The sequence below is a fragment of the Pieris napi genome, chromosome 2 (genome assembly GCF_905475465.1).
Source record: "Pieris napi chromosome 2, ilPieNapi1.2, whole genome shotgun sequence".
Lineage (NCBI taxonomy): Eukaryota > Metazoa > Arthropoda > Insecta > Lepidoptera > Pieridae > Pieris > Pieris napi.
Window position 1 is genome coordinate 4,760,728 of NC_062235.1, and position 16,081 is coordinate 4,776,808.

Sequence of the window (16,081 nt, forward strand, 5' to 3'; positions counted from 1 at the left end):
CCTTAGTGCTGGAGTTCTTTTGAGAGTGTTATGGGTGCAAACCTGAAAGAACACAAATCAGGCGCAGTCCCTGACACAGCCTTAGTGCTGGAGCTATTTTGAGAGTGTTATGGGTGCAAACCTGAAAGATGTGTTGAAAGAACACAAATCAGGCGCAGTCCCTGACACAGCCTTAGTGCTGGAGCTCTTTTAAGAGTGTTATGGCTGCTGACCTGAAAGAACACAAATCAGGCGCAGTCCCTGACACAGCCTTAGTGCTGGAGATCTTTTGAGAGTGTTATGGATGCTGACCTGAAATAACACAAATCAGGCGCAGTCCCTGACACAGCCTTAGTGCTGGAGCTCTTATGAGAGTGTTATGGGTGCAAACCTGAAAGAACACAAATCAGGCGCAGTCCCTGACACAGCCTTAGTGCTGGAGCTCTTTTAAGAGTGTTATGGATGCTGACCTGAAAGAACACAAATCAGGCGCAGTCCCTGACACAGCCTTAGTGCTGGAGCTCTTTTAAGAGTGTTATGGATGCTGACCTGAAAGAACACAAATCAGGCGCAGTCCCTGACACAGCCTTAGTGCTGGAGCTCTATTGAGAGTGTTATGGGTGCAAACCTGAAAGATGTGTTGAAAGAACACAAATCAGGCGCAGTCCCTGACACAGCCTTAGTGCTGGAGCTCTTTTAAGAGTGTTATGGGTGCAAACCTGAAAGAGCACAAATCAGGCGCAGTCCCTGACACAGCCTTAGTGCTGGAGCTCTTTTGAGAGTGTTATGGGTGCAAACCTGAAAGAGCACAAATCAGGCGCAGTCCCTGATACAGCCTTAGTGCTGGAGCTCTTTTAAGAGTGTTACGGGTGCTGACCTGAAAGAACACAAATCAGGCGCAGTCCCTGACACAGCCTTAGTGCTGGAGCTCTTTTAAGAGTGTTACGGGTGCTGACCTGAAAGAACACAAATCAGGCGCAGTCCCTGACACAGCCTTAGTGCTGGAGCTCTTTTAAGAGTGTTATGGATGCTGACCTGAAAGATGTGTTGAAAGAACACAAATCAGGCGCAGTCCCTGACACAGCCTTAGTGCTGGAGCTCTTTTAAGAGTGTTATGGATGCTGACCTGAAAGATGTGTTGAAAGAACACAAATCAGGCGCAGTCCCTGACACAGCCTTAGTGCTGGAGCTCTTTTGAGAGTGTTATGGGTGCAAAGCTGAAAGAATACAAATCAGGCGCAGTCCCTGACACAGCCTTAGTGCTGGAGTTCTTTTGAGAGTGTTATGGGTGCAAACCTGAAAGAACACAAATCAGGCGCAGTCCCTGACACAGCCTTAGTGCTGGAGCTATTTTGAGAGTGTTATGGGTGCAAACCTGAAAGAACACAAATCAGGCGCAGTCCCTGACACAGCCTTAGTGCTGGAGCTCTTTTAAGAGTGTTATGGATGCTGACCTGAAAGAACACAAATCAGGCGCAGTCCCTGACACAGCCTTAGTGCTGGAGCTCTTTTAAGAGTGTTATGGATGCTGACCTGAAAGAACACAAATCAGGCGCAGTCCCTGACACAGCCTTAGTGCTGGAGCTCTTTTGAGAGTGTTATGGGTGCAAACCTGAAAGATGTGTTGAAAGAACACAAATCAGGCGCAGTCCCTGACACAGCCTTAGTGCTGGAACTCTTTTGAGAGTGTTATGGGTGCAAACCTGAAAGAATACAAATCGTGCGCAGTCCCTGACACAGCCTTAGTGCTGGAGCTCTTTTGAGAGTGTTATGGGTGCAAACCTGAAAGATGTGTTGAAAGAACACAAATCAGGCGCAGTCCCTGACACAGCCTTAGTGCTGGAGCTCTTTTGAGAGTGTTATGGGTGCAAAGCTGAAAGAATACAAATCAGGCGCAGTCCCTGACACAGCCTTAGTGCTGGAGTTCTTTTGAGAGTGTTATGGGTGCAAACCTGAAAGAACACAAATCAGGCGCAGTCCCTGACACAGCCTTAGTGCTGGAGCTATTTTGAGAGTGTTATGGGTGCAAACCTGAAAGATGTGTTGAAAGAACACAAATCAGGCGCAGTCCCTGACACAGCCTTAGTGCTGGAGCTCTTATGAGAGTGTTATGGGTGCAAACCTGAAAGAACACAAATCAGGCGCAGTCCCTGACACAGCCTTAGTGCTGGAGCTCTTTTGAGAGTGTTATGGATGCTGACCTGAAAGAACACAAATCAGGCGCAGTCCCTGACACAGCCTTAGTGCTGGAGCTCTTTTAAGAGTGTTATGGATGCTGACCTGAAAGAACACAAATCAGGCGCAGTCCCTGACACAGCCTTAGTGCTGGAGCTCTTTTGAGAGTGTTATGGGTGCAAACCTGAAAGATGTGTTGAAAGAACACAAATCAGGCGCAGTCCCTGACACAGCCTTAGTGCTGGAGCTCTTTTAAGAGTGTTATGGGTGCAAACCTGAAAGAACACAAATCAGGCGCAGTCCCTGACACAGCCTTAGTGCTGGAGCTCTTTTGAGAGTGTTATGGGTGCGAACCTGAAAGATTTGTTGAAAGAATACAAATCAGGCGCAGTCCCTGACACAGCCTTAGTGCTGGAGCTCTTTTGAGAGTGTTATGGGTGCGAACCTGAAAGATTTGTTGAAAGAACACAAATCAGGCGCAGTCCCTGACACAGCCTTAGTGCTGGAGCTCTTTTAAGAGTGTTATGGCTGCTGACCTGAAAGAACACAAATCAGGCGCAGTCCCTGACACAGCCTTAGTGCTGGAGATCTTTTGAGAGTGTTATGGATGCTGACCTGAAAGAACACAAATCAGGCGCAGTCCCTGACACAGCCTTAGTGCTGGAGCTCTTATGAGAGTGTTATGGGTGCAAACCTGAAAGAACACAAATCAGGCGCAGTCCCTGACACAGCCTTAGTGCTGGAGCTCTTTTAAGAGTGTTATGGATGCTGACCTGAAAGAACACAAATCAGGCGCAGTCCCTGACACAGCCTTAGTGCTGGAGCTCTTTTAAGAGTGTTATGGATGCTGACCTGAAAGAACACAAATCAGGCGCAGTCCCTGACACAGCCTTAGTGCTGGAGCTCTATTGAGAGTGTTATGGGTGCAAACCTGAAAGATGTGTTGAAAGAACACAAATCAGGCGCAGTCCCTGACACAGCCTTAGTGCTGGAGCTCTTTTAAGAGTGTTATGGGTGCAAACCTGAAAGAGCACAAATCAGGCGCAGTCCCTGACACAGCCTTAGTGCTGGAGCTCTTTTGAGAGTGTTATGGGTGCAAACCTGAAAGAGCACAAATCAGGCGCAGTCCCTGACACAGCCTTAGTGCTGGAGCTCTTTTAAGAGTGTTACGGGTGCTGACCTGAAAGAACACAAATCAGGCGCAGTCCCTGACACAGCCTTAGTGCTGGAGCTCTTTTAAGAGTGTTATGGATGCTGACCTGAAAGATGTGTTGAAAGAACACAAATCAGGCGCAGTCCCTGACACAGCCTTAGTGCTGGAGCTCTTTTAAGAGTGTTATGGATGCTGACCTGAAAGATGTGTTGAAAGAACACAAATCAGGCGCAGTCCCTGACACAGCCTTAGTGCTGGAGCTCTTTTGAGAGTGTTATGGGTGCAAACCTGAAAGAACACAAATCATTCGCAGTCCCTGGCACAGCCTTAGTGCTGGAGCTCTTTTGAGAGTGTTATGGGTGCAAACCTGAAAGATGTGTTGAAAGAACACAAATCAGGCGCAGTCCCTGACACAGCCTTAGTGCTGGAGCTCTTTTGAGAGTGTTATGGGTGCAAACCTGAAAGAGCACAAATCAGGCGCAGTCCCTGACACAGCCTTAGTGCTGGAGCTCTTTTAAGAGTGTTATGGATGCTGACCTGAAAGAACACAAATCAGGCGCAGTCCCTGACACAGCCTTAGTGCTGGAGCTCTTTTAAGAGTGTTATGGATGCTGACCTGAAAGAACACAAATCAGGCGCAGTCCCTGACACAGCCTTAGTGCTGGAGCTCTTTTGAGAGTGTTATGGGTGCAAACCTGAAAGATGTGTTGAAAGAACACAAATCAGGCGCAGTCCCTGACACAGCCTTAGTGCTGGAGCTCTTTTGAGAGTTTTATGGGTGCAAACCTGAAAGAACACAAATCAGGCGCAGTCCCTGACACAGCCTTAGTGCTGGAGCTCTTTTGAGAGTGTTATGGGTGCGAACCTGAAAGATGTGTTGAAAGAACACAAATCAGGCGCAGTCCCTGACACAGCCTTAGTGCTGGAGCTCTTTTGAGAGTGTTATGGGTGCAAACCTGAAAGATGTGTTGAAAGAACACAAATCAGGCGCAGTCCCTGACACAGCCTTAGTGCTGGAGCTCTTATGAGAGTGTTATGGGTGCAAACCTGAAAGAACACAAATCAGGCGCAGTCCCTGACACAGCCTTAGTGCTGGAGCTCTTTTAAGAGTGTTATGGATGCTGACCTGAAAGAACACAAATCAGGCGCAGTCCCTGACACAGCCTTAGTGCTGGAGCTCTTTTAAGAGTGTTATGGATGCTGACCTGAAAGAACACAAATCAGGCGCAGTCCCTGACACAGCCTTAGTGCTGGAGCTCTATTGAGAGTGTTATGGGTGCAAACCTGAAAGATGTGTTGAAAGAACACAAATCAGGCGCAGTCCCTGACACAGCCTTAGTGCTGGAGCTCTTTTAAGAGTGTTATGGGTGCAAACCTGAAAGAGCACAAATCAGGCGCAGTCCCTGACACAGCCTTAGTGCTGGAGCTCTTTTGAGAGTGTTATGGGTGCAAACCTGAAAGAGCACAAATCAGGCGCAGTCCCTGACACAGCCTTAGTGCTGGAGCTCTTTTAAGAGTGTTACGGGTGCTGACCTGAAAGAACACAAATCAGGCGCAGTCCCTGACACAGCCTTAGTGCTGGAGCTCTTTTAAGAGTGTTATGGATGCTGACCTGAAAGATGTGTTGAAAGAACACAAATCAGGCGCAGTCCCTGACACAGCCTTAGTGCTGGAGCTCTTTTAAGAGTGTTATGGATGCTGACCTGAAAGATGTGTTGAAAGAACACAAATCAGGCGCAGTCCCTGACACAGCCTTAGTGCTGGAGCTCTTTTGAGAGTGTTATGGGTGCAAACCTGAAAGAACACAAATCAGGCGCAGTCCCTGGCACAGCCTTAGTGCTGGAGCTCTTTTGAGAGTGTTATGGGTGCAAACCTGAAAGATGTGTTGAAAGAACACAAATCAGGCGCAGTCCCTGACACAGCCTTAGTGCTGGAGCTCTTTTGAGAGTGTTATGGGTGCAAACCTGAAAGAGCACAAATCAGGCGCAGTCCCTGACACAGCCTTAGTGCTGGAGCTCTTTTAAGAGTGTTATGGATGCTGACCTGAAAGAACACAAATCAGGCGCAGTCCCTGACACAGCCTTAGTGCTGGAGCTCTTTTGAGTGTTATGGGTGCAAACCTGAAAGAACACAAATCAGGCGCAGTCCCTGACACAGCCTTAGTGCTGGAGCTCTTTTAAGAGTGTTAAGGTTGCTGACCTGAAAGAAAATAAATCAGGCGCAGTCCCTGACACAGCCTTAGTGCTGGAGCTGTTTTGAGAGTTTTATGGGTGCAAACCTGAAAGAGCACAAATCAGGCGCAGTCCCTGACACAGCCTTAGTGCTGGAGCTCTTTTAAGAGTGTTATGGATGCTGACCTGAAAAACACAAATCAGGCGCAGTCCCTGACACAGCCTTAGTGCTGGAGCTCTTTTGAGAGTGTTACGGGTGCTGACCTGAAAGAACACAAATCAGGCGCAGTCCCTGACACAGCCTTAGTGCTGGAGCTCTTTTGAGAGTGTTACGGGTGCTGACCTGAAAGAACACAAATCAGGCCCAGTCCCTGACTCAGCCTGAGTGCTGGAGCTCTTTTGAGTGTTATGGGTGCAAACCTGAAAGAACACAAATCAGGCGCAGTCCCTGACACAGCCTTAGTGCTGGAGCTCTTTTGAGAGTGTTATGGGTGCAAACCTGAAAGATGTGTTGAAAGAACACAAATCAGGCGCAGTCCCTGACACAGCCTTAGTGCTGGAGCTATTTTGAGAGTAAATAATAAATAATAAATAATAAATAATAAATAATAAATAATAAATAATAAATAATAAATAATAAATAATAAATAATAAATAATAAATAATAAATAATAAATAATAAATAATAAATAATAAATAATAAATAATAAATAATAAATAATAAATAATAAATAATAAATAATAAATAATAAATAATAAATAATAAATAATAAATAATAAATAATAAATAATAAATAATAAATAATAAATAATAAATAATAAATAATAAATAATAAATAATAAATAATAAATAATAAATAATAAATAATAAATAATAAATAATAAATAATAAATAATAAATAATAAATAATAAATAATAAATAATAAATAATAAATAATAAATAATAAATAATAAATAATAACGAATAACGAATAACGAATAACGAATAACGAATAACGAATAACGAATAACGAATAACGAATAACGAATAACGAATAACGAATAACGAATAACGAATAACGAATAACGAATAACGAATAACGAATAACGAATAACGAATAACGAATAACGAATAACGAATAACGAATAACGAATAACGAATAACGAATAACGAATAACGAATAACGAATAACGAATAACGAATAACGAATAACGAATAACGAATAACGAATAACGAATAACGAATAACGAATAACGAATAACGAATAACGAATAACGAATAACGAATAACGAATAACGAATAACGAATAACGAATAACGAATAACGAATAACGAATAACGAATAACGAATAACGAATAACGAATAACGAATAACGAATAACGAATAACGAATAACGAATAACGAATAACGAATAACGAATAACGAATAACGAATAACGAATAACGAATAACGAATAACGAATAACGAATAACGAATAACGAATAACGAATAACGAATAACGAATAACGATTAACGAATAACGAATAACGAATAACGAATAACGAATAACGAATAACGAATAACGAATAACGAATAACGAATAACGAATAACGAATAACGAATAACGAATAACGAATAACGAATAACGAATAACGAATAACGAATAACGAATAACGAATAACGAATAACGAATAACGAATAACGAATAACGAATAACGAATAACGAATAACGAATAACGAATAACGAATAACGAATAACGAATAACGAATAACGAATAACGAATAACGAATAACGAATAACGAATAACGAATAACGAATAACGAATAACGAATAACGAATAACGAATAACGAATAACGAATAACGAATAATAAATAACAAATAATAAATAATAAATAACAAATAATAAATAATAAATAACAAATAACAAATAACAAATAACGAATAATAAATAATTTAGGCGCAGTCCCTGACACAGCCTTAGTGCTGGTGCTCTTTTGAGAGTATTACGGTTGCTGACCCGAAAGATGTGTTGAAAGAACACATATCAGGTGCAGTCCTGACAGCCTTAGCGCTGGTGCTCTTTTGAGAGTATTACGGTTGCTGACCCGAAAGATGTGTTGAAAGAACACATATCAGGTGCAGTCCTGACAGCCTTAGTGCTGGTGCTCTTTTGAGAGTATTACGGTTGCTGACCCGAAAGATGTGTTGAAAGAACACATATCAGGTGCAGTCCTGACAGCCTTAGTGCTGGTGCTCTTTTGAGAGTATTACGGTTGCTGACCCGAAAGATGTGTTGAAAGAACACATATCAGGTGCAGTCCTGACAGCCTTAGTGCTGGTGCTCTTTTGAGAGTATTACGGTTGCTGACCCGAAAGATGTGTTGAAAGAACACATAAAGTCAAAGTCAAAGTCAAATCGTTTATTTCAATTAGACCATCTAAAATGGCACTTTTGAACGTCAAAAAAAAATAAAATATAAAGATGATTCTAGTTGCCCCTTCCAAAAGGTAGTTTCGTGTGGAGAAGAATGGGCAAGAAACTCCACACTTACTCTTTTAAAATAGGTTTACAATATTTTGTTACATTTGTTAAATAATTATATGTGAAGACAATGTACTCTTAGAATAAACTACTATACTAAAAAAGTTAGTATACATGTTCCTCACATATTTACAAATATCGAAACCGTAGAATATTAACATTAAAGAGTAATAAAAAATATTAAAAAAACACAACAAAACAGTGTGTGAGATACAAAAAAAAATAAAATAATAATTACATTTGTAGCATTAAAGCAAAAAATCAGCAACCAATTTGATTTTGTCCAGGCTATAGAGCCAATCATAGGATTGTCCTATGGAGCAGGACCAGCATGTTTCCAAGCATTCTTATCTTGAATATAATCATCTAATTTGTAATATGCTTGTTTACAAAGTGTACTTTTAATAAAACATTTAAATTTTCGTTCATTTAGTTTTAAAATGTCACAAGGTATTTTATTGTAACATTTCACACAGTACCCCATAAATGAATTTTGAACTTTGGCTAATCTGAAAGATGGTTGAGCTATTTTATCTTTATTTCTAGTACTAAAATTATGTCTTTCATTTATTTTACTAAAAAGATGTAGATTCTTTCTTACATACATAATGTTTTCATAAATGAATTGGCAAGGTACTGTCATAATATTAATCTTTTTAAATAGTTCCCTGAGAGATTCGCAATGACGTAGATTATAAATGGCTCTGATCGCTCTCTTTTGCAAAATAAAAATGGATTCTATGTCAGCAGCCCGACCCCACAGTAAAATGCCGTAAGACATTATGCTGTGAAAGTAGCTAAAATAGACCAAACGCGCAGTTTCTACATTGGTTAAATATCTTATCTTTCTAACCGCATAAACGGCTGAGCTCAGCCGCCCCGCAAGAGATGTGATATGAGGTCCCCATTGTAACTTCTCGTCTAGCGTGATGCCTAGGAAAACCGTTTGATTAATAAATTCCAGTTTTCCTTCATTCAACATTATGTCACATTCCTTACTTTTAACATTTGGCAACGTAAATCTAATACATTTAGTTTTTTTATCATTCAGTGCCAAATTGTTTACCGTAAACCAATTTTGGACCCGAAGAATAGAGTTATTCACGTCGTCACGATTTTGTGACCGTCGATCTACTTTAAAAATCAATGATGTGTCATCTGCAAATAACACCATCTTCGGTTTATTCTGAACTAATTGGGGTAAATCATTTATGTATACTAAAAAGAGGAATGGACCCAATATTGAACCTTGAGGAACGCCCATTGTAATTTCAGACCCTAACGAGTTTATGCCGTTAACCTGAACTTTAACCTGTCTGTTTTTCAAGTAAGATCTTAGTAAGTCCAGAGCTTTGTTCTTAATCCCGTAGTGATTAAGTTTCAGCAGAAGAGTCTCATGGTTTACGCAATCGAACGCCTTCGAAAGGTCGCAAAAGATTCCAATGGCATCTTGTGCTTCCTCCCAAGCGTTAAAAATGTTCTTGATTAGGGAGACACCGGCGTCAGTTGTACAACGCCCTTTGGTGAAACCGTACTGTTGTTCATGAAAGATGGAGTTTTTATTAAAGTGACATAACATTTGATTGAGCATTAACTTTTCAAACACCTTACTGAGAGCTGGCAGAATTGACACAGGTCTATAATTATTGGGTTCTTTACTATCACCGGATTTGAACAACGGAACTACTTTACTGTGTTTCATGAGATTCGGAAAGACTCCTTGGTCTATGCTGGTGTTAAATATGAAAGCTAAATAAGGCGCAATAGTTTCGATGATAGAACTACAGACTTTTACAGACAATCCCCAAAGATCTTCTGTAGATTTAATTTTAAGATCTTTAAAAGCTTTCATAACAGCCTGGGGGTTTGTATATTGAAATCGAAACTCCGTAGGGCATGCCCTTACATTCTTCGTAAGTAACGCAAAAGAAAGTGCGGATGATGAACTTAAAGCTTCGGTAGTTTTAAAGGGAATATTGATAAAAAAGTTTTCAAATTCCTGAGCTATTTCTGCATTTGAGTTTATTGGGCCATGTGCAGTCTCTAAGTTAAATTCAGTATTACGCTGTTTTTTTCTACCAGTTTCATTATTTATTATTTGCCAGGTAGTTTTTATTTTGTCATCCGCTGATTTTATTTTATTACTAATATACAGTGCTTTAGCAATTTTGCACACACTTTTAAAAGTTTTTGAATATTTCGCAACATGCTGATGAAAGTTTGTATTTTTTACATGTTGCCTTAGGCCATACAGTTCAAAAAGTTTATCCCTGCTCTTACGAATACCTGGAGTCGCCCAATCACTAAATAAGAACTTGGTGTAAATACTTTTTGTCTTTTGTGGAACAATGTCATTAAATTGCGATTTTAACAAGGTAAAAAACTCCGCATAGAACTCATTAGGGTCCCAAATATTATTAAAGTTTTGAACACACAATTTACTGGTCAAGGTATTATTTAATTTCTCTAAATTTTTACATGTAATTGGCCTATACCTTATTTGAATTTTTTGTACAGGTATGTAGGCACAAAACGTTATTGTTTGTCCACTGTGATCAGAAGGCAATTTATTAACAATTTCTTTATGTAAGTAATCACAATTACAAAAAATATTATCTATACAAGTGGCAGAAGAAGCTGTCACTCTAGTTGGTTCCATAAAAACATTAGACAGATTAAATGATTTAAAAAGACTTATTAATCTGATACTATTTGAGTTTGTTTCTAATAAGTTAATATTAAAATCACCACTTATGATGATTGATTTACTACTTGTACTAAGTTTTTTTAACACATCTTCCATTACAGAATCAAATACAGATAGATTCTGATAGCCCGGAGGTCTGTAAACACATACTACAACATGCTTATCGAGCTCGACACAGGACAATTCTATAGAATGTTCAACTGACAATCTGATAATGTCTTTCCTTTCTTTAGATTTAACAGAATTTTTGATTAATATTAATGATCCACCGTGTATCATACACTTCCGGCTGAAATAGCTAACTACACAATAATTTTCATAATTAATAGACATTATCTGATGATCATTTAACCAATGTTCAGTTAAACAAATAATATCGAACTTGGTTTTTTCTAAAAACATTTCTATTTCCAGTAATTTGGAAGAGCAACCTTGAATATTCTGATGAAATAATCTTAAAGTATGTTGCTTTCCTTTTGGTTTATTAAAACATGTTAAATTGCCAGAAGCTACCTTTTTATTATCCACAAATAATAATTGATTATTTAAACGGTTAACTTCTGTTGTCTTACAGCCTAGTTTAAAGTACTATCCGGAGTGACCTCTACAGTTGTAGAATAACCTAAGGTATGTTTTCCAGCAGGAAGAGTATACTCTATCTGACTGGTATTGGCCTCCAAGTATGTTGGTATTATAGGTGGACCCTCCTTCGTACAACATAAAGATATATTATCAATCACTGTGTTGTTAGTGTAACTAGGCAACACAGTCTCGTCACTAATCCTAGAATTTGTTATATTAGCTATAACCTTGTTAATATTGTATGCTATTAACATAGCAATCAACCGTCTACATTCCAAAGACAGAGATAAAGTTCTCTGAGTTAACTTAGAACCACTAACAAACTTATTAGTGTCAAAATATAATAATTTGTCACTATGACGACATGTCAACATGTGAATAGTATTATTCAATTTAAAAATATGATTATTTTCAACCTCTGACAGAGTATCAGAGTAGGGAAAAGCACATAACATCAGCTTTCCTATGTTTAATTTTAATAAGGTGCTGACACCATCCACTATGTCCTTTTTGGTAATACCAATGCTGTTACCTAGTAATAAAACTAAAGCAGAATAATTGTCCAGGTTTGAATTTTTAATTTGTTTAATTATTTGTTTAAAACTTATGTTATGGTAACTATGATTGGTAAAACTATGGCTAAGGTAATTATGTAGGATTTTTCCAAAGCCTGAACCTATTTCATCACAAAAGAAAATGGTTTTATTTTTCTGTGTATCAACACCGGCCTTTGCTGTAAGAGCTAGCACCGGAGGAGATAAGTCAAGATTGAGCTGAGGAGGTGGCGGATGGCTCGCACTGGTGCTTGAGAGATTGTTGGTCAGCGACTCATACATCTCAGCATTGCATTTCACCAAGTCCAGCAGCTCCCCAGCTTCAAGCAGGCGCTCACTCAGTTGTTGTTGTGATATCTCATATTTCTCATAAATATTCTTCAGCAAGTCCTCCTTGTATAGTAAATCATGTTGGAGAAGCTGAGTATCAATATCATACTTTTCCCTACATTCCTCTAGCTGGACAATACAAGTATTTAATTTATTTGATAAAACTACCCGGTCTTTTCTAAGGGAAAGATTTAATTTTAAGAGATTATGTTTTTTTATTGTTCTCTGTGACCGTTTAATAGTTTTTTTAATTTTAATATATTTTTTTAATTTGTTATGACTCATAACTATAGGACACAATGGTAAGGTGTCATCACCAGTCAAATCTATTGTTACAGCCGGCTCACACACTGGTTTTGACGTACTGACTACCAACTCATTAAATAGGCTATTGGTTTTAGAAACCTGCTTGCTAAACTTGACAGATTCTGAGAGAGAAAGGGCCCTATGGGCATCACACAATTCTTGTTCAAGTTCTGAAATACGGTTCAAAGCCAGTTCATGAGTGTCACTGCACTCTTGAAGTGTTGACACTTGGATTTTCAGTTGATTGTGTTGGTCAGCTAAGTCCATGTGCTCAATGTGTAGCTTAGCTAACTCATTTTTGAGGAAGGTGTTCTTGTCAACAACATTTTTCACTTCCACCTCACTGTCGTCCCTCTCCTGGAGCAACTGTTCGCATAAAGCTTTAGAAACTTCAAGCTCCTTCAAAGTAGCTCTCAGTTTTGTTTCCATCTCCTTGATAGTAACTCTGCGGGTCATCATTTTCCTTAATGTTAGTGACCTGGAATGTGTGAAAGGTTTGCAGCTAAATAACAGTGCAAGTACAAAATGTTAAAACACTGCTTTGGTTGTTATTAAGTACTAAGTTTTAAGCTACAAAAAAAGCTAAATTTACATTACAAGTTAAGTATTTCATTAACATGGAACACTTAATGAGCTTATTTTGTGCAGTAATTATGTAGTATTAAGTAATTGTCTCGGCGAATGTTTTCGTCTTCGATTTTACTTCCACCAGTTGTCAAGTAAAAGGAGACATAAAACCGTGCCAATGTGTGATGGACGTGGCTCAGATGCCTGAGCAGTATTTTGTGATGTTATGTTAAGATGTAAATATTAACTATAATAACATTAAAAGAACAGAATACTCCCCGGGTTATGAGGTTTTTGAAATCCGTCGCCGTTGAGGCGTTAAGTTGACAGCCGGTTTAAGTTTCTTGTTTTGCGAAGCTCTCGCGACAAAAAAAACACTGTACAATTACTACATGTAATACACAATACTTATTTTAAACGATATTACACTTATTTAACTTAATTAGTACACTTTTATTAATTTTACTAAATTTAAATCTAGAGATCGTTTTTTTTACGACCGGCCACCAGTGTTGCCAGTAAAAAACTCTACATATCAGGTGCAGTCCTGACAGCCTTAGTGCTGGTGCTCTTTTGAGAGTATTACGGTTGCTGACCCGAAAGATGTGTTGAAAGAACACATATCAGGTGCAGTCCTGACAGCCTTAGTGCTGGTGCTCTTTTGAGAGTATTACGGTTGCTGACCCGAAAGATGTGTTGAAAGAACACATATCAGGTGCAGTCCTGACAGCCTTAGTGCTGGTGCTCTTTTGAGAGTATTACGGTTGCTGACCCGAAACATGTGTTGAAAGAACACATATCAGGTGCAGTCCTGACAGCCTTAGCGCTGGTGCTCTTTTGAGAGTATTACGGTTGCTGACCCGAAAGATGTGTTGAAAGAACACATATCAGGTGCAGTCCTGATAGCCTTAGTGCTGGTGCTCTTTTGAGAGTATTACGGTTGCTGACCCGAAAGATGTGTTGAAAGAACACATATCAGGTGCAGTCCTGACAGCCTTTGTGCTGGTGCTCTTTTGAGAGTATTACGGTTGCTGACCCGAAAGATGTGTTGAAAGAACACATATCAGGCGCAGTCCTGACAGTTTTAATATTTCATGCATGTTCCCGAATGTGCAGATAATATATATTTTTGGACAATGAGAGTTACCAACTGCAGCGGCGAAAGGTCTTTTTCAGCACTTAAAAGGGTAAAAAAGTTGCTGCGCTATAGCTAAAGTAAATAGAAAGTGATTTTTAAAAGAAAAACACCTTTTGTATAAGCTAATAATAATTAGAAACAAAGAAACTAAGCAAGTGGAATTAATGCCGCCAAATACGACATGTTTGGTTTTCAACATGTATTTGGTAGCCTGACATCATTTTTATCGTATATAAATGCTTTGCCATTGTGTACGGTCAGCTGAAAATGGTTACGAGTTGTGCAAATTAAAGGACAGCGTTCGTTTCGATTGCAGATCGATCTGTAAAATTTTATAGGTAGTATGAACCATGTTAAAATTTTTAAACTAGTAAACTAATGTATAGGTCTACCAGGATCTGATGGCAAAAAGGGAAAAAAGAAATTGACGCTAGCAATACTGGGGAAATTGGAGTAAAATGTTTTGATACTTTTTTTTCCTTATAGCGGCTGATTCTGTGTGTGATACATGCAAATATAAAAATTTATCCAATGTGGGGTTGAAATTTAGATGAAAACTCCAATTACTCTGTTCATGAGTTTATTAATTAATTAAGAACTTGAAAATGGTTCCAAATACTGCACATCCATAAAAAAGTCTTCAACGAAGTATTTATAATAAACCTTTCCTCCTGCATCTCAATTAACCGATCTTGTTCTATGAACTGATTTTCAATTTTTATTACATGTTCACAAGATTTTCGCCATTCATCGATCCCTATTTGAGAGAAATAAACAGTGTACAACTCATTTATCTTGTTTCTGATCAATTCTAAATCAAAACTATCCAAGTTTATTTATAGTATAAGAAACCCCTGAAATAAACCAAAGTTTAGTATAAGTACATAATATAATACACACGAAAAATCCCATAAACCAAACTATCAAGACGTGTCATTCCTACTAACCAGTCAACGCTTGCACATGGCTCAATATCGATGATTGTGTATGTTCTGCATCTTGTTGACCAAGTATTCTTTGATAAACATTGAAAACAATATGTCTTGCTTGCGATCGAAGAGTTTTCTTCGACATTTTCATCACTTTTTAAAGGAAATTTGAAGCCAAACCAAAAACAATTCCTCGAAATGTCAGTTGACAGATGAAATTTTTCTTTTATTGCCATATGTAAATCGCTAATTTTTAATTTTTTTTTTTGCCATCAGATTCTGGTAGACCTATACCTAAATTCGCGAATGTACATCGCGGCATATTCGCCAGATTCAAACGCACCCTAAGGTGTTGTTCAAAATTAAATACTTTTAATAATTAGAATTATTATTTAAAATTATATCTATAAAAGAGCTTCGCAAATATCTAATTGATTTAAATATTTCCATCGTTCATGACTTTTAATAATGTGATACCTTTTATCTTATCGTTGGCGTATCGCACGGCACGGAATCTCCTAATGCGGAATATTTGTAACATTTCTATTGATGCTTGCATATGTATAGGTTGTACCGTGATTTTATATGTCCAAAAGCCTTCCTTAATGGCCTATCCAACACAAAGACAGATTTTATTGTACCGAACAAATAGTCTCGAGATTACCGCAGTTACACAAAGAAACTATTCAGCTTCATAATATTAGTGCAGACTGCAAATACTTATACTAAGAATCGATGATCTACGTACTGTATCAATTGTCAGTTACAATTACAATTAAGTCGACAAGTGTGTTTTATTAAAGAATTGATAGAAAATACTTTTTTCGTCGAAAAATTATTAAAATAAAACGGATAGTATTTTTAATGAAAATAAAATAATGGCGATACAATTCAATCAGTACGAGTACAATATAAAAAAAGACAGGGCTGGATTTAGGGGAGGGGAACCGGGACTACAGAACCCCACAAAAGATCCACAATAGAGA

At 38.6% G+C, this 16,081-nt stretch overlaps 1 protein-coding gene across 1 annotated transcript; it reads right to left on the reverse strand.

Moving 5' to 3' along the window:
* Positions 1-8,167: 8,167 nt before the first annotated feature.
* On the reverse strand, positions 8,168-13,549 carry LOC125059061. Its single transcript, XM_047663258.1, has 2 exons — positions 11,594-13,549; positions 8,168-8,306 (listed from the first exon to the last, which is right to left on the reverse strand). Exons 1-2 carry the CDS (start codon positions 12,918-12,920, stop codon positions 8,296-8,298), a joined length of 1,338 nt encoding a protein of 445 aa, XP_047519214.1. The 5' UTR covers positions 12,921-13,549; the 3' UTR covers positions 8,168-8,295.
* Between the last annotated feature and the right edge of the window lie 2,532 nt (positions 13,550-16,081).